At 54.4% G+C, this 22,574-nt stretch overlaps 1 protein-coding gene across 1 annotated transcript in view; it reads right to left on the bottom strand.

Moving 5' to 3' along the window:
• The window catches only part of LOC125707802 (MAM domain-containing glycosylphosphatidylinositol anchor protein 1), a 99,011-nt gene that overhangs the window by 67,484 nt on the left and 8,953 nt on the right, over positions 1-22,574 (bottom strand). The window contains 2 exon segments of the mRNA XM_048975143.1: positions 2,898-3,072; positions 11,614-11,753. Coding sequence (XP_048831100.1) covers positions 2,898-3,072; positions 11,614-11,753 — 315 coding nt within the window.

The raw sequence follows: 22,574 nt of genomic DNA, 5'->3' as shown, positions 1-22,574 counted from the left end.
TATTTTATCATAAGAAAATAATTTCCCACAAATGTACCCTATCAATAAAGATGAATTTGCAGTAATTTTGTTTAAATGGGCATCTCCTTTTTTTTTTAGTTGTTCATTTGTTCATTGAGTTTTTGCTTCAGGATTTAAGGCGATAGAACACTGAGGCTTTGACCCTGTTCTCCTGCCTTACGGTATCTTACACCACAGGCTTTTCAGCCATGACCTGCATGAAGAAGTGCCTCTTTTCAATCACACGAGGCTCTCATGGGGTCCTGTTGCCATGCCTTTGAGCTCACTTCCTATGTTTAGTCTGTTACCTGTGTTCCACCCACATCATGTGATCTGCCCACTTATGATTCCCACCCTCTTCCAGTGCTCCACCCACTTATGATTCCCACCCTCTTCCAGTGCTCCACCCACATCATGTTCTCTGTCCACCTCTGGTCCCCACCCTCTTCCAGTGCTCCACCCACTTCATGTTCTCCGCCCACCTCGGGTCCCCCCCTCTTCCAGTGCTCCACCCACTTATGATCCCCACCCTCTTCCAGTGCTCCACCCACATCATGTTCTCTGCCCACCTCTGGTCCCCACCCTCTTCCAGTGCTCCACCCACTTCATGTTCTCCGCCCACCTCGGGTCCCCACTCTTCCAGTGCTCCACCCACTTATGATCCCCACCCTCTTCCAGTGTTGCACCCACTTCTGGTCCCCACCCTCTTTCAGTGCTCCACCCACTTCATGTTCTCCGCCCACTTCTGGTCCCCACCCTCTTTCAGTGCTCTACTCACTTCATGTTCTCCGCCCACCTCTGGTCCCCACCCTCTTCCAGTGCTCCACCCATTTTCTGTGCCACGTTGCTGGCTACGGGGTCGGCGCAGAGCATTAGGTCTCTGAACCAAGTCCATCCTGACTGTAGAGGTGCTGTTCCACCATGCCCAGCAGCTTCCCACTGTCCCCCCCAGGGGTCAACTGTCCACTTGGGTCCACCTGGGGGTGGGGGTGGGGGTGTGCGTTGAGGGTAGGGGCAGGGTGTGTGCGAAAGGTGTCACAGAGAAATCGGTGTGAAGCACTGACTACTTATCTACCATCCATGCATGTTTGTATGATGGTCCATTCTAGGATACGGCCCATTTAAGCCCCCTGTAGGAAGACAGAACCCCCCCCTCCCCCCCCTTCCCCCGGTCTGGGTACGAAATGTGTGCAAAAACACACATGCTGAGACAAAAGCAGGGGGCTTGAGGCCCATCTAAAAAGGGCCGAGAGCCACCTATACTTCATGTCCTATCGGATGGGGGTTCACACAGCAACCCCCTGCCTCACCACAGTCACTGAGATTCGTCGTGCCCCCCGCTTTCCATGCAAACACACATTAGCTTCGCCTGACCGTCACTGAGGTTTAACATGCGGAGCTTATTTAATAAGTCAAACAAGGGGAATAGATTAAACGCACAAAGGAAGTGCTTTGCTTCAGAAAGACCATTTCAGATTACAGACGCTTATTCATTCGCAGGCCTCCTCATTATGGGAAACAGAATCCACCCCCATCAACGGCCTATTCTTCCCGCTTTTGGCCACAAAGTAACGGGGGGGGCGTCAAGAAAGGTTTTGTTCACCCCAGAAAGCCAGCCTGTTTCTTTCAAAAGCCTCACAAAGCCGACAGGTACCCCTCTCCACTGTGCTGTACTTGGTGGGGGGGCGGGGGGGGGCGGCTCTAATTACTCCAGTGCCGAAGTTGACCAGGGAGCACGCTCGGAGCGAGCGGCGGAGAAAATTGAACAAGCCGTTCCCGTCAGTATCGTTTAGGCTCAAGCTGCGTCTTGCTTGTCCACTACGCGGCTTCGGTGGGGGGGGGGGCAGGGGTATCATGGTCCGCCCCCCCCGTTAATCCAGAGCCCTGTCTCCTCCTCCCATGCAGTGTCGACGGAACAGTCGGGATGGACCTGCGCCACCCACCCCCCCCAGCCTCTGCTAATTATCACCCAAAGTGACTTTCAGGCGAGGCGTCACGCTTGCTGTTATCTTACACTCCCACGCGGTTCTCTGGGTTCGATACCGCGGTCAGGAGGGCGGGGGGGTGGATCCCAGGGACAGACGTGGTGGGGGGGAGGCCGCTCTGTACCCCAGGCCGTCCTGCCATATTTCAGTGCCCCCCATTGACCACAGCTGCCTGTCCCTGTCCTTTACAAAACTGAAGCGATTAGCACTGATGATGCTCCTCCCCAGCTAAAAGCACCGCCGCTGGCCAAGACACTGCTTAGTCACGTTCAGTGCACACGCCGAGGTGGGGGGGGGGGGGGCGGTGGGTGTTTGGGCTTAAACCCAGTTTACACCCTCTCCAAACAAAGTTGGTGTTTAACCTCTCAGTACCCAGAAAATACGAAGTTTGCATCTGCCTGCGTCTTAACAGAAAACCCCCCGGGACCCTTTGGCGGGGCGCCGTATTGAGGGGGGGGGGGGGTCCTAGGCTAAAGGCTAATCTCTCTTTTGTCTCTGTGCCACAGAATCACGGTAGATGACCGTGCCAAGGACAGCTCATTAACAGCTACATGTTTGCAGAGTGATGTAGCCTGGAGTGTTTATACCGTGTGGGGAGGGGGGGGATGGGGGGGGCAGCCGAGACCCCAGAGGATCTGGCCCCCAACTCCTTTGGACAGTGGGGCAGTGGGACAATGGTGGTGGACGGCACACAGGGCCACCCGGGCCTGCCCTCCTGCTTCCGATCCACCCACTTCCAGGCCCGTCCCTCCCCAGGAGTATCCGTCAGCCCTCCACCCAGGACCGTGAGAGAATATAGATCCCGGAACACCAGGGGCACAGATACTCCTGGGAAGTTCGTGGTCTCGTGTCATTTTCACAGAACATTTCGGAATGTCGGGAAGTGGGGGGGGCGGTGGGAGTGCAACTTACACTGCACGTCTACGCGGATGGACTTGATGGCAGCCACACCGACCCCGTTCTCGGCCTTGCAGTAATATCGTCCGCCCTGCACCCTCTGGATCTGCCGGATCCGCAGCGTCTCGTTGAAGATGGACGTCTCCTGGAACTTGTCCGAGGCGCTGCCTGCCGTCTTGGTCCATCGTACCTGTGGGGGGGGGGGGGGAGAGCAGAATATGCCTTTGGATACCTGTGACACTGGCGAGCACCGACAGGAGGCGCTGTCTGAACCCGCATGGACCCGACGACAGGGTCGAGACATTAACGCTGCATGTCAGGATCCTTTGCGGCGCAGCTCCGGGTGATTGCCCCGGAATAGAGTTAGCGTCTAGGCACTGGCGTTAATGAAGCCTCGTTACCCTGTCAGAAGTGAACCCCTGGAAGTGATGAAGTGTGTTTCATTAAGGGAAGGTCAGTGCTAATAAAGGCATCGGCTGGGCTAGCGAGCTTCGTTATCCGTGCTGGCCAGCGTGGGGGCGGGAGGGGGAGGGCTGTATTTTCCAGGATTATTGGATTACCTGGTTTGTGTAACTGGTGCCTGATTCAGTCGAGTTTGTTTGCTGCCGGATTTTGGACCCGCTGCCTCGCATCGATCTGCCCAGGCCGGGGGGAGGGGTTGGTAGGGTGGGGGGAATTAAGTGCTGCTTGTCAATTGCTCCTGACTCCCTCCTGAGAGGACCAAGAATGGGGGAGGGGGGCAGCAGCAGCCGCATACAGAGGGCTCCCAGGTCGGTGTGGAAGGCATCGTGGCGCTACGGGACCTGAGGTTGGGGAGGGACGAACACCAGCGCAAAACGAAGATGGCCTCCTGTCATTTAGACCAGCACTCAGTTGCCACTGAGCTCAGCTGTCACTGGTATGCTGCTGGTTTAAATCCCCAGACTACCACTACACCCAACTCAGCCATGACCGGTATGCTGCTGGTTTGAATCCCCAGACTGCTGCCAAATCCAGCTCAGTCGTGACCCATATGCTGCAGGTTTGAATCTCGGGGTTGCCGTTACACCCAATACAGCTGTGACCGGTACACTGCTTGTTTAATTCCCGCGGCTTTTGCTTGTCTGGTATCAGATTCATACGCTGCTGCTTGCTGTAATTAAAACGAACTGCTTCGGTGAATATGCAGTATGCACGAGCGATGTCCTGCTGGTGCTGCTCCAAAACTGGGTGGTTTCCTTGACAACGTCAATAACAGAAATTAGTAAATGAAAACATCTGGAAAACAGCTAAATGAAAACATCTGGTTCTGTCACAGCACTGGGTTTCAGAAGTATTCCAGTTGGACTGGGAGGATCTAGCAGCCCTCATAAAGTCTGCACGAAGGATGCAGTGATTTCACTCTAACTCACACCTCTGTGGTTGGGGGTTTGAATCCCACCTCTGCTCCGTGATATTGAGGATAGAATTATCAGGTCTCCTCCTGTGTGTGTGTGGATTATGTCTATATCACACCGGAGAAACCAAATGTCCCCCACAATGGTGTAAAAACCTGTGATTTTGACATTGTAGGGACCATTTTTCAGGTCCTCACAAAGACCTGTGAATGCAATCAAAAAACTAAAATTGCCAAAAGTCCTGTGTTTTGCTTGTTTACTTATGGTTCAGGTTAGGGCTGGGTGAGGTTAAGGGTGTCATTGCAGAGATTAGGTTTATGCCCATAGAAGTGAATGGAGAGTCCCAGCTAAACACGGAACACACATGTTGAGTGGGACTGAGCTCAAGCAGCAAACACAATACCCATTTCAATCGCACTGGGGCAGGGCTGGGCTTCGACTGAGAACCTTTTGGCAGCCTGAGTCTCAGACCTGACGAGCAGAAACCCGCACGAATCCCCCGCTCAGACCCGACGAGCAGAAACCCGCACGAATCCCCGGCTCAGACCTGACGAGCAGAAATCCGTACGGAAACCAGCACAAACCTCCCGCTCTCAGCGGAGAGAAGGCAGAATCGGGGTGGGGGGGCTGGGGTGTCCTTCCACAGCTGCCGTGCCGTCATTAACTCCCTCATGGCCCGTGGGTCCATCACCCCCACACCCCAGCCCTCTCCGCCATAGACGGGATTGCGGCGAGCGGCTGGGATGGATTTATGCGCTGCTAATTAATAATTGATGACTTGCTACATATTTACTCACAGAAACACCTACTCCCTGTTGGCGGATCCTGGAGAAAGACGCCCTGTCACTCACACACACGCGCACACATGTGTGCCGCTAATTACCCATTCGTTTATGCATATATTCTATCGCTGCATATTTCATCACATTAATACTTTATTTACTAGTGCATGTTTGGTCCCGTAATTCAGGCTACACTCTGGATTACACTCTGTAATTCGGGGGGGGGGGGACGAGCCAAAACGGGCCCCGCACTGATGCCTGCTATTACGCCATCCTGCTCCTAAGACTCCCTGGGATGCATGCCGTCGCCACGGTTACCTCAGCCGAGTTCCTGCTATGATGCCTGGGGTCAGACAGGGGTGACAGGGGTGAGAGCCAAGTCGGAGGTGGAATGAGGTGAGGATGCGGGCGAGACTGGGGGGGCAGTAAGGCAAGCAGTCAGGGCAGCGGGGGGGGGGGGCGGGAGGTGAGGTCCTCTTCAGTCGAGGCCATGCCCCCAGCAAACCGCCGCCCTCGCAAGTCCCAGAAAATACGGAATCACATAGTGCGGAATCCAGAGAAACACGATAAAGAGCGGCGTCCTTTAGGAACACAGCAAAACACTCTCTGATCTATGTATCTGTACAAATATGACTATATCACACATACCGTGTTTCATGTGTCAAAACGACAAAGGTAGAGGAACGTGGAGGAGAGACAGTCTTCCCCAGACGGGAGTCCAACCACAGCAGATGTGTCCCGGACGGCTGCATCGCTGCGTGTCATGTGCACACGCTGTCACGTGATCTGAAGATGCCATCAGTGTGTCATTATTTCACCACCCCTGTGGTAGGGGTCTGGGTGGAGGCGGGGTATTTTTAGAGCGTTCCCCATTTTTGGTTGTTTTTTAATCCCCTTCTGAGAACATGTGGCAACGTGCTGGAAACCTGCTATAAGAAGTAAGATCAGTCTCTCCATCTATCTATGTAATCAGAGCCTATCTATCTATCTATCTATCTATGATTCCATCTATCTATCTATCTATCTATCTATCTGAATCTCTGCAATCTTAGACGTCTATCCTACATGCGATAATGAGACTGGAGGTTGCATCTATGAGACATTAAACGATATTTTTTTTTGCAAATCTCCTACATCAGTGATAAGCTCTCATGCTCTCAGTGACAGTGGTGCCACATCATCATGACAGCAGCACCCAGTGCGTCTCCGTGGCGATTCCTGCCAGGCGTTTCAGGCCGGACTGCGCCTTCGGCGGCCGGCGAATCACACCAACCGGTGAGAAGGGAATCAAGAGAGGGAAGTCTTTTGTCGAGACGGGTTCGAGGCCTCACGTGTACGATGGAGGGCAGATCCATGGAGATCATCATCCCTGACCGTCATCCTAGGCGAAGCTAAAATGAACTCACTGCTGCAATAACCATTTTCATTAACAGTCTGTGGGAAAAGTATCACCCCAGAATTACAGTGAAGGAGACAGACATTAAGTTAGTAATGGCCACCCCCCAGGCTCTGGGCTGATGTGATTTATAAGAGCAGTTAGAGAGAGGAGTGGCTGACCGATGGGGGGGGGAGCAGACACACCACGCATTTTGAGGTGTAAACCACCTACGCGATGTTTTCCAGAATCCACAAGTAAATTCTTCACTGCAAAAGACTTGGCTGGACGAAATTATAGCGCAGCAGAGCTGCTCGGGGCTGAAGTCCGATAAGCAAAGGGGACTGAGGGTGACGTCAGCGGCGACAGAACTGGACCCCCCAGGAGGACGAGCTTTGTTTACACTGGTGGCTTAGCCTCCAGGCTAACGGGCCTTTTAGCTGCACTATAGCTAATCCGATTTACGTTACTCCTGTAGAATATGATGTGATTGTAAACTGAGTGCTGACCACTTGACCATTTTAGACTTTTTATAGTAACAGGCCCGGAAAATTAGGTGTTTCATGTAGAGACGGCATAGAGGAATTTTCTAGTCGCTCTTACAGTGGGATCAGCTAGAAGCAGCGTTGCCACGGCAGCACGTCGGCAAGGGCAGGCTGGGAGATAGGCGGGGGCCTGGACCAGCCTTATGCCGCCCCCACGCTCTCAGCTCCCCCCATTTCTCCGCTCACATCTAAACAAAAACCCCTCCCTCCCTGCCCCCGCACTTCACTCTGTACAAAAATAAATAAATCAAAAAAGCTTTGTGGCTCGCTAGCAAGAGTCCCAAGCAGCGGGGAGCAGGCCATGGCTGGGGAGGGGGGCCAGCCGGTCTGTTTTTGGTGGATGTGTCCCAACGGATGCCTGGCTGACGGTCTGGCTTTTACGGTGCCCCCCCTCCCAGTGCAGTGAGGTGGCTCGCTGTCATTTTAATTCTCTCTCACATATGCTCACCTTCCTCAGCCATCGCCCCCCCCATCTGAAACATTAGGTGGCTCTATCTCTGCAATTTTACAGGTCATCGCACCCCCGCCTTCCACCACCCGCCCCCCCCAATTCAGGTTTTTTTCCACACAGGCTCAGCAGATCTCCATCCCTCATCCTAGCAGCCCCCCCCGCTTCTGTGAGGGGTCACACACTGACCTTGTTTACGTCTCAGCCTGGGGCTGTCCTCACTTCTCCGAGATCATGCTCGTCATCCGACCCGGCCCCCCACCCCAGGTCCATCGATTCACATCCACTCACCCCTCAAGGATGGTAACCCGACCCCCCATTACCACGGACACTGATATCACCTAAACACTCCTGACTTTCTCCCCTATACCATCCAAACAAGCCAGGCCTCAAGGTTAAATCGACCAGGGCCATGAATTAGTAATGGGGGGCCAGGAGATCGCTTTCTGAAAAGCCATTTAGTGTCCTATTGTGTTACCAAGGGTCCATGCACCAGACGGCAGCAATCTGGCAGTACAGCTATCGGACAGCGTGATTCAGCGCATTCCGGCTGCGGGCGTCCATTCTGCGCAATGCCAGTGCACCCTTCACCCCGACTTCAACCATTCTGCTTTCTGCACTCACCCCGCCCCCCCCTCCCCAATTCAGCAGTCCTGTTTTTTTTTTTTTAACTGCAGTGGTTCACGGTCATGTCGGTAGGTCACGGGGCGCGGGCGGACAGAGAGCATTCCTATCTCTCTGATGTTCCGGGCCTCTGAAGTTTATTTCCGTGACGGGAGTAAACGCGGCCATGCAAACGAAGGCAGCCGGGTTCCCGTCGGTTACATGGAGCTGCCGTCCACCGCAGTCCCCTCCAGAGCCTCCGCACGGCGCTACAGAGCCACTTTGGACAAAGGAATGTGCCACATGGCCAGTTTGTGGCTCAAACATCATTCTGTGGAAGCAAGTTAATAAGTAGCTGTCAGTGTGGAGCGAGGGGCGTTGGGGGGGGGGGGGGGGGCACGCTTTTGGAGAGGGGGCATCATCCTGCAATGAATCTTGTAAATATATTCCATCTGTGCTTCAGGAATGGTCAGGAATTTAATGGACACCAAAAAAACCACTGGAAGAGACACCAGAACACGGTGAAATACTGGAACATTCTGAAGCACTCTCTCTCAGTCTGTTTTCCATCGTCCCCACCACGGTTACAACCCCACACAGGGACTGGGCCGTCCTGCTCACTTTCGGTGAATTAAACTGCTTTTGACTTGATATACGAGTTTTGTACTTTGTCCCAGAATGGGGAAAAAAAAGCAATGATTCGATTCTGCTCTCTTCTGTATGGATTACTGCGGGAGACCTGTTTCAATCCAATCTGCTAGAGCCAAGGTAAACAATCACTCTTGATAAAGGGCTGCATAAATCCTCAATCAGCCTCATTCTCCGTAAAGCACCTTTGATTATGGAGGCTCACACCACCGAATTGGATCCTCCTGAAGAATGGGGCAAGAGATAAGCGTCCACTGTGTCGTTACAAGGCTGTCCGGTTCGCAGGTCATGCCGAACTGCAGAGGGCGCCACATCTTGCTCGTTATGCAGCATGCTTAATTAACCCAGGTGTGAAGTGACAGAGCTGATGGGTCCAACTGGATCATAGAGCAGCCGTACAGAGAGGTGACGGTAAACAGTACCTGGAAGGTGGGCTATGCTTACAGTGTGCAGCTAGGGGGCACCCACTGTGTGGCGTCAACCCGCACATGTGTATGCACATCTGTCAGCAGGCCTCACCATCCTTCCAAAAACCACAGGAGATCGATGGGACAGGTGCAGCGCTGCGATCGGACGGGTCCGGGGGGACTGAGGTATTAATCAGAGACCCGGCTGCATAGCAACACTGCAGGTCCAGGGGGTGGGAGGTGGGGAGGGGGGTCGAGTGGTAACATAGTATCCCCACTGGGACGCAGCAAGAGCACTGCAGAAACCTGACATAATCGCCCCGCCCACTGCGACAGTGCAAGTAGTCACGTCGACCACGTGACATGTCCAGCGGGCCGCTGAAGACCACCGCGGGTGGGTTTAATATGCCTTGAACTCCAGGCAAAATTGCCATAATCGCCAAGGGCACCAGGGTACCTCCTGCGCTCTCAGAACTGCAGGCAAGCTGTATGTCTAGCCTGCAATGACCGAAGGGGACCACTGGGGGGCGCCATTCAGATGGAGAGTGTTCAAACACAACGGAGCAGGGTACAGAACTATAGAACAGACCATAGGTCTGTCCCAGAAACAGTAGATATATATATATAAGTGTGTGTGTGTGTGTGTGTGGGTTGGAGTAGTCTGAATGCAATGGGGGAGGGGGGGCAGGGGGCAGGTGTTCTGCCAGGCTCCCATGACAACACTTCTTCAAGCAGTGCCAACTCAAGGAGAATCTGAATGGGAGGGGGGTTCGGTCACCATGGCGCCCTGTTACCCTGTCCTGTTCACCCCCCCCCGGCCAAATCCAAGGGACCACATTCCTCATTCCTCATCCGCAGATGCCTCCAGCGAGCAGAAACACATACATGCGACATGCGCGGCTGCACACACAGCGTGCACACGCTCATGCACCCACGGGGTGACACAGCGAGCCTCGTTCAGCCGACATCATTTACCCGCCCGCCTGTGAGTGAGAAAACAAAGCAGGTTTGCTGCTCGTGTTCCCACACCTGTCCTATGAATACATTCATGAAGGATTAAAGGTGAAGCCAGAGCTGCTACGAGAGGGTGACCCGCAGAATGAGCGAGCATTTCCTCCGCAGACAGGGGCGTTACCTCCCCAAAGCTCCCTACAGAGTATGCACTACAGAGTGTGCACTACAGTGTGTGTACTATAGAGTGTGTACTACAGTGTGTGTACTACAGAGTATGCACTACAGTGTGTGTACTACAGAGTATGCACTACAGAGTGTGTACTACAGTGTGTGTACTACAGAGTATGCACTACAGAGTGTGTACTACAGAGTGTGCACACTATAGAGTATAAAGTACAGTGTATATGCTATGGTGTACACACTGCCGAACAAACACCTCCTGCCCGATAATCCAGCTTCGTGGGGTAAGGCCACTGGTACTGAGGCAGCTTTGTTTCCGGAATGTGGAACGCGGCAGGGCTGGGGATCACATCACTCCTGCCCACCCCCCCTGGAAACAGGCTAGACAACCACGGCCCTGTGTAGGTGCTCTATCAAAGAGGATGACCTGAGTGAGCCCCCCCCATGACCCATCAGGCCCCCCCCCTAACCCTTGCCAACACGTTGACTATCAGTGAGATAGTCCTGACAGCTGGAGGGCACGCTGACTGTCAGGCAGCAGGAGGACACAGCCAGCATTTAATACCTGAAATAATGCACATCGGCATGCTCATAGAGAAAGACGCCCCCTGCAGGCGGGGGCTGGGATTCACCTCAAATCAAAATTTAACGTTCTGCGGCACTTTTCTTTATTCCCATGCTTTAATCTAAGGTTGTCCTTCCCCATTGATGTCACCGTCACTGGCGTACGCCCATTGCACTGCACCAGTGATCTAGCCCTGCCAGATAACCTAACTGCACGTCTGGGTCACAGGTGGAAACTGACACGGCTCAGAAACAGCATGTGAATGGCCAACCCTGCAGGCCCGCAGCGACCCCGTTATCCCCGAACCAAGGCGCCACCCCAAGATGAAGACTGAAAGCAAAAAGGGCGAGTGCTGGCTCAGAAGACAAGCCCTTTTAACCTCCCACCCAGAGTAACTCTACTCTCTGGATGCAGAGCCAGTCCAGGAGAGAGTGCTATGTTAGTGTGAGTCTCATTAAGCCTCTCCAATAGAGCTGGAAAGGTGTGAGGACGCTACACGGCAGCAACGTCACTTGGAACATGGTCAGACACATAATTAAAAACCAGCTTAACGCGATGCAAAGTTATTCAGGAAGAATCGGGGTTTAAACATGCCGTGCAATATCACATAGGGCGTGAAGCTTGAACCCCTCGCCTTCACGCACCCCCCCACCCACCCCACTCCGGGGCTCGGAGACAGCGGCACGGCGACGATATACTCGCCTCTGGTTTCCATGGCGATAATGGCTCGAAAGTAACCCTTGGCACCGCCGGCTGCTCGCCCTGCAGCAGGGGGCGCTGTATGCACCTGTCAGGACCTCCTCTGCCCCTGCCCTATGACCCTCAGCGGGATAGACCCGGGGACATACCTGCGGCTTGGGGTGGCCCTTCACCAGGCACTGCAGCACCAGCGTGTCACCCTCGCGGATGGTGTAGATTCTGTCGTTGATGTTGTCCTCCTTGACCAAGCAGGCCTGCCCCGAGTGGACGATCTGCGCGTTGGAGGGGGCTGGGGTTAGGAGAAGGAGGAACACGCCGTTAAGCTTAAAGATAAGTCAGGCTAATTGCCTCTAGTGCCTCTTCTGCAGACACACTCGTACGATTAGATTAGAAGAATTTACATTTTTAATTTAACCGTTTACGTGGGACGCAGCTGACAAAGATAAATAAGGATATGGAAGAGGCAGCGAGGGAGTTTCCTGGCCAGCAGACAGCTGCAGCCCCGAGCCGTTTCATGCTCTCACATCCTGTCTGTACGTTTACCTGCACGTGGAAATTTCAACTGTCGACGCCAAATCTAAGCTCAATAAAAGTGCATCTGCTGAGAGCCAGTCCAGCATCTACAGACCATCTCCGCTGACAGATAAGCGTTTGTTTGCCTCCCACGGGTCGGGCCGATGGCCGTTTAATGAGCCTCCTGCCCGCTGTCCTGCCACCTGCACCAGGATATTCCCCAGCCCGCTATACAGACCCCACGTCGCAGAACGCCGCATTCCCATTGGCTGAGCCCGCCACCAAGGCAATGCAGATCAGTGAAAAGAGGGCAGCTATGTCTCTGGTGTAGCAGGCTAATCCCATTGGTCACCTTTGCCAGCAGCAGTGAGGCCATGATCACCACGCAACTACAGCTGGACTGCAAGAGGAAACTGGGGCATCTTGGGAAAATCCACAAGAGCGTGGAGATTATATACATGTACAGGCAGAGGCTTGACTCAGACCTGCAACCCAGCCACTGTTATGAGAGCGCACTGTACCAGAGCACTGTGCTGAGAGCGCACTGTACCAGAGCAAACCAGACAGGCACGCTTTAACAAAACAGCGAAACAGCCCTGAAAATGCATGCAAACAAAACATTATTCATCTCCATCTGTGGCACAGTAAGTGTCAGCTTTCCTCCTCATGGGGGGTGGGGGGTCTGAAAGATACACAGGGCAGAGGCCCAAAATCGCTCACATGCTCGAGTCAGGGATACAGCCACAATCAGGTGTCGGTCGGCTCTTTAAATAACATCGCTCACTGGGGTGTGGATTCTCCTGTCTTTAGATGGGAACTTTTGCCTCAGAGAACATTAGAGAGAAAATGACATCTTCCAAACTGTGGGACTATCACGTCTGATTTACCCCAGCGGGTGCCCACGGACAGAGTGACAGGAAATGAGGTAACCCAGTCAGCGATTGGCAGATGGCGATTATGTCACCGACGTCGCTCTGAACCGTCGTTTCTCTGGTCGCCAGCGAAACACACTGTACAGACAGGACCCCTCACTCCCCACCCTCTCTCCACCCTCCCTCCCTCTCTTGCTCACTCTCCCCAGCACATGCGCTCATTTCGCCCGTGTGCCGGCACGGTAATCAAGGCACGAGTCTGGGCCGTTATTAACATTCTGCGGGAGCAGCCGGCGGCCGCCCTAACCAGCACAGGTCAGCCGCGGCGCGCGACACTCGAGCGGCGGAGCGCGGAGCCCATTATTATTGTAATTCACTGGGAGGCAGACACCTGTAGCCACGACGGCCCGTCGCCCTGCACAGCTGTGGTCGTCACCGAGGCAATTAGGCACTTTACCCCACTGGGAGGGACACCACTGATCTGTAAGCCACAAATCAAGCAGCACGGAGGAAGGAACTCGGACTGGGGAGGACATAGGGGGTCTGAAGGGTTGTGGGTAAATGGGGTGCGTAAGGACTTGGGGAGAGGGAGCTGGCAGAGGGAGAAGATGAAGCAGTGTAGGGACAAGACGGTGACAAAGTGTGAAGAGGGATGGTACCGCGATCATCGATCTGCGGGGAGCCGTCGGGTCGAGAACATCAGGAGCCCGCAGGAAGTGACACGGCGCGTTAACGAGCGGAACGCGCGCCACTAACCGGGGCCGCTCCCCGGCACATAAATTACACTCTTGTTAGAGCTCGTTAGCGCATTAGCACACTTGGAGAGGTTCTCCCCCCGGCAAGACTGATGGAGAGAGTTCCACCCGCCCATGGGCAGCGGCTGGGCGTATCGATCACATGACACATGAGGTCAAGAGGTCAGCAGAGCCACAGAGTGAGAGTTGAGTCCCCCCGCCATCTCTGAGGGGGTTCCGTCGCCGCGTCAGGATGCCAGAGCACCCAGTGATCACTGCTTATCTGGTATTCTGGGTGCGCAGAGCAAGACTCGTCATTCCAGCTCCGAGCCTCTCGGCGCAGTGATAATTCTGTTTGATCCTGCATGCGACGCCTCTTCCGCCTAGCACACCCTCCGTAACTCGAGGTGGGGGGGGGGGGGTGGTTTGGCGGGAACTGTGTGAGGGTCAGCATGGATCCAGTGAAGTACTCTGGGACCTCATGGGGGGGGGGGGGGGGGGGAAAGGCAAACCAATCCGGGCCTGAGAGCAACCGTGACTCATTAATGGTAACAAAATTGCCCCCTCTTCCTCTTCCAGGGTCTGTCTTACACCATCGCAGAGCAGCGGCGAGACAGCAGTAAGGCGGGGTGGGGGCAGGATTGGGACCAATGAGACACGCCCTTCTCTGTCCTGGTCACGGGGGTTAAATCCTCTAAAACATTACTGATGAAACAACAAGGGACAGTGACCCAGTGGAGAGGAATCGCTCCCCAGCCGCATTTACATTTCTGTCTCCCTTGCCTCCCCCATCGTGCCACACACACACACACACACACACACACACACACACACACACACACCGCATGTGTGTCTCAGAATTTTAAACAGTGAACAGAATAAAATGACATTTTTTTTGGAAAAGTCGTGCTTCGCTTCTGCAAAAACTGGGAGAAAGATGACAGGGGGGGGGTAGGTGAGTGACGTCGAACGTCAGAGGCAGGTAAAGGGGGTCTGACCGCGGCCCTCTGAGCCCCTCCCGGCTAAGCGCGGGGGCGTTGGGAGCAACGGCGGGTTCCATTAACACACTCCCCTTTGATGGGCCTTCTGGGCTCTAAACCCCCACCTCAGCCTGTTGGGAGACAAACAGCTGGCAGCCTAGATGGCATTACACAGTCCCCCCCCGCCCCAAATGTAGGCGCGCACGGCAGGTGTCGCCCTCTAGAGGTGAGACAGCCACTCTGTTCATTAACCAGCTGTCATCCTTCGTTAATCGGGTCGCTGATCCAAATCAGTGGTTTGGACGCGCTGGATGTGTTGCATCCCAGATACGCTGCATGGCAAACACACTGCATCCCAGATACGCTGCATCGCAATAACACTGCACCCCAGACAAGCTTCTGCAGATGACACTGGCGCAGTGACATGCTAACAATTTCGGCAGGCTGCGTAATTAACCCGTTTTCCCACCGGCAGCCGTGCAATGAGAGCATGAGCGACTGGCAGGAATGATGCCAGGCGTCGGTGAGAATGAACACACAGCTCGAAGGACCACTGCGCCACGATGTCACTGTGTAACCATGTCACTGTGCCACCATGTCACTGTGTAACCATGTCACTGCGCCACGATGTCACTGTGTAACCATGTCACTGCGCCACCATGTCACTGTGTAACCATGTCACTGTGCCACCATGTCACTGTGTAACCATGTCACTGTGCCACCTGCCCCAGCCACAGGGACGCACATCAATCATGTGACCAGTGCAGGAGGAGGGTAATTACTGGCATGAGATATGGCCCCCCTGACCCTGGGGTGTCCTCTGATGAAGTCACTTGGAGGGAATCTGAACTTTTCCCAGTTCTGCCATCCACAGCTCAGCAGCAAAGCCCACCCTCCACTCCCCGCATGCCTGCAACCTCCACTTAGCCCAAGAGCGTTTTCGCCCCCACAGCTGAGCCGCCATCACCTGCTACCCGCCACGGAAGGCAAACAAAAGCGGACCAGGAGGACACTCCCAGCTTGGCCCCGTGCCCCCAACGCAGGTACCCTGCCTGGGAATCTTGGAAGCTGAGAGCAGCAGGCTTATAAGAAAAAACGTCTGGGGGGGGGGGGGGTGGCATATGAAAGATTCCAGAATCTTTGGATCTAGCTTGACTGAGACAGATCGCCGCCATCTCCCAGCACTCCCAGCACTCCCAGCATACCCACTGTCCATCCCCGGCTTCGCAGTCCCTTCCCAGGTTACAGGACGTATCCCTTGGTATACAGCATGGTGACCTGGGCTTCCCCCAGTGCCCACAAACCGCATCCTCCGCTAATCCTTAACGAGGAAAAGCCTTTAAATTAATATCCATCGTTTGATCCGCTTCCTGAAGAGTAGGGATTACAATGCCATATGACAGGGCACTCGGGCTCCTACCGTACACACTGATGGGTCTGACTGGGGTTTCGGTCAGCCAGATTTGGCACACGACACACATAGACAGCCGTAGCGCGTTTGCCGGCTATCCGGCGCGGTCATTCCCATCCTGGGATCTTCGACACCCCCTCCTTAGGGTGGTCATGCCTCACCTCCTCTCCTTTTAAGCATGTTTCAGCTCACAGATGCACATTCATGTGAAATGACCTTTGTAAGAACTGAAGTGGGAGTGATTACCGTGTTTAATCTCGTTTCCTATCGCCTACCTTGGTCCACCTGTCAGGATTGACAGCACGTTAGTCCCACCCACTGTACACGTCAAAGCTTCGATTCACCAACAGCCATGAACGTCCAAAAATGCCACATTCTGTAGCGAAACGGGTTCAAGTAACATGCAAGAGATGGGTGGTCTTGGTTATCTTCCTGACAAAACCCTGCCACAAGGCATTCTGGGGCAGACAAAGTGGTAAAACCTTGTAAGGAGAGAGCAGGGCAGAATTTAAAAAAATTCTGCGAAATTAATGGAAGACTGGGAATGAGAAAATGAAGGGGGGGGGGGACACCAGGACAAGACAGGAGCCCAGGGGGCAACTGGAGAGGGTTTGATTGTATTTAAGATCACGGCTGTAATCTGACTGAGCAAATCTTGCCCACGCCCCCCCCCCCCCCCATCCACCTGTGTGTTTGGCAAACAAAGGGAGGGGGGCAACAGTCAGAGCACCAGTGTAGAGACAGGCTGCAGAAGCGGATGAACGGGGAGGGGGGGGTCACCCTGGAATGTGTCTCAGTGTATCTGAACATGCTGGGTGCGTGTGTCTGTGCGTGTTCGCGTGTGTCTGTGCGTGTTCGCGCGTGTCTGTGCGTGTTCGCGCGTGTCTGTGCGTGTTCGCGCGTGTCTGTGCGTGTTCGCGCGTGTCTGTGCGTGTTCGCGCGTGTCTGTGCGTGTTCGCGCGTGTCTGTGCGTGTTCGCGCGTGTCTGTGCGTGTTCGCGCGTGTCTGTGCGTGTGCATGTTATGTATATATAAAGCATTGTGAAGACTAAACGTTATATTGACATCGCAGGGACCATTTTTTTCGGTCCCCAAAAGGGGAAATTTCATTTTTGAAAAGTCTGCAATCAGAAAACTAAAGATGCCAAAAGTCTTGTATCTTGTTTGGTTACTTATCGTAACCAAAGGCTATGGCTGGGTGGGGGGTATGACTTTTTGGGGGGTTTTTGCTTCCTCTCAGCTCCTAGCGCACGTGTTCCAGGTATTCGATGTTCCTGATTGGCTGGGAGGGAGCAACGGTCCACGCAAATACATGAGTACAGGTCTGTGTGTGTGTGTGTGTGTGTGTGTGCGCGTGTGTGCACGTGTGTGTGTGTGCGCGTGTGTGTGTGTGCGTGTGTGTGTGTGGATGCCTGAGTAGGTCAGTACTGACCAATCCCTCAGATAACCCCCCCCCATATACAAACACACACCTCACTGCCGTACGTAGCTGGGGTCAAACAGAGGTCGTCTCTCCCAGTGACAGAAGCCAATAATGTCGCCTGGAAGAGGAACAGTGTGCTTCCGTGGTGAAGCGTTCAGGGGCATGGCAGCTGGGGGGGAGAGCCCACTAGCCCCCAGACAGAGATGCGACAGCCCCCAAATGGGGAATACCGGTCACACCAGTTTGGGGACAATGACAAAGCCGACCCATTAAGTGAGCTCCCAGTAAACACTGAACCCCCCCCCTCAGGGGCGTGTCCCATGTAGCACCATTTTACTAATTGATATATAATATAAAAGCGTTATTAATGTCATATTTAATTTATTACAACTCTTCTTAATATTTATAATGCATTAATAAAATACTCGCCGGACTCCAATAAAGTGGACTGGGGCCCTCTGCATGGGGGAGGATCACCGGCGGACTTGGGGGGTGGGGGGGGGGTTGGGTGCGCTCCCAGCTGCCTCAGACATGCCCCTCCTTCACGACGTGCTTTTGGAGAAGGCTAAGGAAGCTTTGTCGGGGTGACGGAATGGTGTGCTAGTCCTGAATCCTGAAGCCTGCAGTGACCACACACACACACGGGAGCGAATGCGTACAAATATTCTAAGATAGCGTGGGGGAAAGGTCTCATCTGTGACACTGGGACACAGCTCGTAATGTGGGGGGGGGGCAGCTGGAGGCTAAAGTGGCTGCAAGCATGGGGCAGTGTCTGCAGAAGTATAAGCCAGGCAGATCCAATTCACACCCCCCTCCCCATCGCACCCAGTTAATCAAAGAGACTCGCAGGGGCCAGGACACAAGGTACAGCAGCCTGCCCCCTGGCGGGACTCTGTCCTGGTCTCTGCCCCCTGGCGGGACTCTGCCCCCTGGCGGGACTCTGTCCCGGTCTCTGCCCCCTGGCGGGACTCTGCCCCGGTCTCTGCCCCCTGGTGGGTCTCTGTCCCGATCTCTGCCCCCTGGCGGGACTCTGCCCCGGTCTCTGCCCCCTGGCGGGACTCTCCTGGCTGAGAGCGCGTGCTGACATTCCAGCTTCCGTCGAGGGATACCTTGAAAAGGGGAAAGCCGCCGCCCACAGCCCCCTCCATGCATCTCCCTGATGGATCCTGACAGCTGCGCGTGTCTGTCCCGGGCGCGTGCCGCCGCCGGCGCTCTCGTAATAACGCGCTCTGGAGTGCGTTTGTGAGGAGTGCATATTAACAAGCAATAAAATACGCGGGTCAGAGCCCAATTCCTGGCAATTACCGGCGGGAAAATAGAGCCGGGAGTCGGAATACATTATGGCAATAATGCTCGCTGAGGTCTGGCCGCTCAGAGCTCCCCCCCCTGGTTGGCACAGTGATTCACAAGCCACACCCCCCTTCGTTTTAATCATACTTACAGACACGCATTTCTGCTTAGGCCTGTCCCTTGTGTGTCTTGGGTCTCTGACTTCCTGGCCAAGTCTTGGCAGCCCTCCTCTGTCTCTGCATTAACTTTCAGCATTAGTGTTCTTCCAAACAGCGTATTTACATGCAATCCCCCCACCCCGGACCCCCTGCACCCCGCCCCTGTCCCCCACAGAGCTCTGAGTGATAGGATGTGGATGTGAGTTTGGCGTCTCCTCGCCGTGGGGGCGAGATATGTGGCTCTTCATTAAGTTATAGCGAAAGCTCACGTTTCCGCAGCTAATACAGGGAGGTATGAAGTGGCAGAGTTTCATTCTGGTGGGGCAGGAAGTCATGTGACCCCTGGGGCCTGCCGGCCATGGCCTCGGTTGCTGCGTTCAGCTCTCAGCGCTCCAGCGTGTTAAGTGGCTTTGCTCGGAGTGCTGAGCCTTCGCTGACTGTGCCCCTGCCCTACTCTCCATCCCTCTCTCTCCATCTCCCTCTCTCTCTCCATCTCCCTCTCTCTCTCCATCCCCATTGCCTCCAGCACCTGTGTTGTGCCACCCTAGCTGTTACATTTATTCCCGTCCCGTGGTCTCCCTTTTCCAGAACGCCGTTCCGCGTATAGACAGAATATCTCCGTTTGGGGGGTGGGGGGAGCACTGCTGGGGTCGACCTCATTAATGCTGGAAGTAAAAGTTTGTGTTCAAAGTCCTTTTGAAAAAACTGAACCTCCGTCCGGCAGCAGATGTCCTCTCGGTCTGCTCGTTCATCATGTTTGGATCTGAAGGGTCCAGCGTGGCGTTGCGTGTCCGAAAGTCTGCCACGTCGTCTGCACAAGGCGGTCCAGACGAGAGGGAGGGTGTCGGCAGGCGGGCTCCACGGCGCCATCTCTGTCCACTCCCATTGCAACTCAAGTTGCCACAGCAACGGGCTTCCCAGGAAATAACTAGTGATGCGTCACGGTGTCTTGTCCTCGCCGCGGCTATCTCTGGCCACCCTACCGCCGTTTTGAAAAGTGTGTGTGTGTGTGTGTGTGTGTGTGTGGGGTGGGGGGGGGCACCTTTCACATATGCCGCCGTGTCTCTCTGAGAATCTCATGACCACACGGGTCATGTGTAATTAAACGGGCGCTGATTACACTGCACTACACAAACCGCTAACAGTTTTGGTGACCAGTCGTTTGGTGACTCGTGGTAAAATTTAGCCCAGCACCCTAAAAGGGTTCAGCCCCCTTAAGGGATTTTCAGGGCCGTGCGTTTCGTTGGACCAGGCATTATGAATTCAGCACTCCTACGTGGGGCCAGGCAGTGACTTCCTCAGTTTTTCTCCGGGGACTCAATCTTCCCCAGCCCCCCCCCCCCCCCCCCCCCCCACGCAGCAGCTCGATTGGAAAAATGTGACGTGCCAAATCAAACTTGACCCGATCGATGGATGGATGGAATTCAAATGCGCTCCAATGTAAATCCTGGCTGCGTTGTGGGTTTAATGGCGGGGAAGATCCCCCCCCCCCCGTCTAGAATGGCGAGGGTGGGAGGAGAAGCAAGAGTGAGGGATTGTGGTAGGGAGGGGGGCTGGAGGGGGGGGTGGGACAGAGCCATACCCGCTGTGTGTGAGCACAGCCTGGAATGACACCTACTCTGTCATATATTAATTACACAAGAACAGCACCTAAATAATTAAATACGCCCAATTAACAACGCTGAATGATTTACCAGCGGCGCGTGTTTGTGTGCGTAACATGATCGATAAGTACAGAGTTTAGCTAATGAAAGAACGAATCAAAGACTTTGGCCCAATCCCTGAGTGCAGGGGGTAGAGAGAGAGAGAGAGAGAGAGTGTGTGTGTGTGTGTGTGTGTGTGTGTGTGTGTGAGAAGCCATTTATGGCGACATCGACCACAAATCTGTGAAATGCGCCAAGCATGCAGTCATTAATGCGTCCACAGCGGTATTTTAAACTTTATCGGCAGGCATGTGCAGGTCGGCCCGGGTGCAGCACCTGCCTGTTTCGCCCAAACTATTCATTGTGAATTTGCACGTGAGCTGTAACGGTACCGAGTGTCTCTTTCCTAACCTCTGAGCACCTGCCTCTCCAAACGCCCCCCCCCCCCCGCCCCCCCCGCCCCCCCCCGCCCCCCGCAGCCCTGCTTAGAGCCGCGTCTCACAAACTGCATCCCCACATTTGACGCACTTCTTTTCAAAAAGACTCGAGCACAAACTTTCACTTCCAGGCTTTAAGGAGGATGACCACAGCACCGGACCACCCTCCCAAAACATAACGGAAACGGTGGCAGGAAAGTGAGGCATTCAGAGAGAAATATGAGGGCTGATGGGGGGGAATTAATCAGTATGTCCCCCCCCCCCCACCACCACCACTGCCACCAGTGAACTGCTGGAAGCCACATTAGAGAAGTTCATTCATAAATAAGTCAAATAATAAATAACAGCATCTGTGACGACAACGAGTAGGAAACGAGATTCACGCCGCTGAACATTCTGGAAAAGGTGAATAGACATAACAGCCAGAGCGATAACATTGATGTAGGAAAAAGGGATGGAGAGAGAGGGATGGAGAGGAGGGCAGGGGCACAGTCAGCGAAGGCTCAGCACTCTGAGCAAAGCCACTTAACACGCTGGAGCGCTGAGAGCTGAACGCAGCAACCGAGGCCATGGCCGGCAGGCCCCAGGGGTCACATGACTTCCTACCCCCCCCAGACTGAAGACTCTGCCGCTTCATACCTCCCTGTATTAGCTGCGGAAACGTGAGCTTTCGCTATAACTTAATGAGGAGCCACAAATCTCGCCCCCACAGCGAACTCACATCCGCATCCTATCACTCAGAGCTCGGCGGGGGACAGGGGCGAGGCGCAGGTCCCCCAGGGCAGATCCGGGGTGGGGTGCTGGGATTGCATGCAAATACCATGTTTCTCGGAACACTAATGCTGAAAGTTAAAGCAAAGCAGGGTGTCCACTATACATCCACACAGTCTGGCTCTCCTCCCCATGGTCCGCCTTTCAGCCCCTTTGTCACACCCCCCCTCACCTGCCTCCCCTTCCACAACTAGCATTACTCCCTTCAACCCCTAATCACAGAAAAACCGTGAAGGACACACAACACACACACTAAGCAAGCTGAGAACAGGCATGCTTGCAATTATTGTTCCCTACTGGGGACAGGAAGTCATGTGACCCCTGCGGCCTTCCCATTCTTAGCATGGTTTTCGTCTGATACTGCCCCGCCCCCACTGATCATCCTACCAGCACATCAGAGACCCCCCCCCCACACACACACCCCCATGTCATGAACCCGTGGGGATGGAGGACATGAGACACTTTCCCTTTCTCAAGCACCTCAACGATAAACGACGACGAAGCAGAGCAGCAGGTCTCTGCAAACACACAGAAGATACGCATAAGCAGAAACAGGCATGTATAAATACCCTCACGAGCACCAGGGGGACGGGGGACGGTCTGCCTTTCCAAACACAGCTGTGAAACCAGGCCATGTGCCCCCCCCCCCCCGAAGCACTCACTCAAGTGACCCAGCCAGGTGACCAAGTAAAGAAAAATAAATCAAGGGAATCGCCCCCTTTCCCGGTGGGACCATCCCACAGCGCCTATGGCAACCACCAACAACGGCTTCTCACACCCTCCCATGCCATGCTTGGGTCTGACTGGGGAGCGACAGGGCACCAGAAGACAGAGCCCTTTCCAAGTTGAGAAGCGTAAGCCAGGTACCTCTGCTGACGT

Source organism: Brienomyrus brachyistius, chromosome 14, assembly GCF_023856365.1.
Source record: "Brienomyrus brachyistius isolate T26 chromosome 14, BBRACH_0.4, whole genome shotgun sequence".
In the NCBI taxonomy this organism is placed as follows: domain Eukaryota; kingdom Metazoa; phylum Chordata; class Actinopteri; order Osteoglossiformes; family Mormyridae; genus Brienomyrus; species Brienomyrus brachyistius.
The sequence above is the reverse complement of the archived record's forward strand: the minus strand, read 5'-3'. Positions and strand labels throughout refer to the sequence as shown.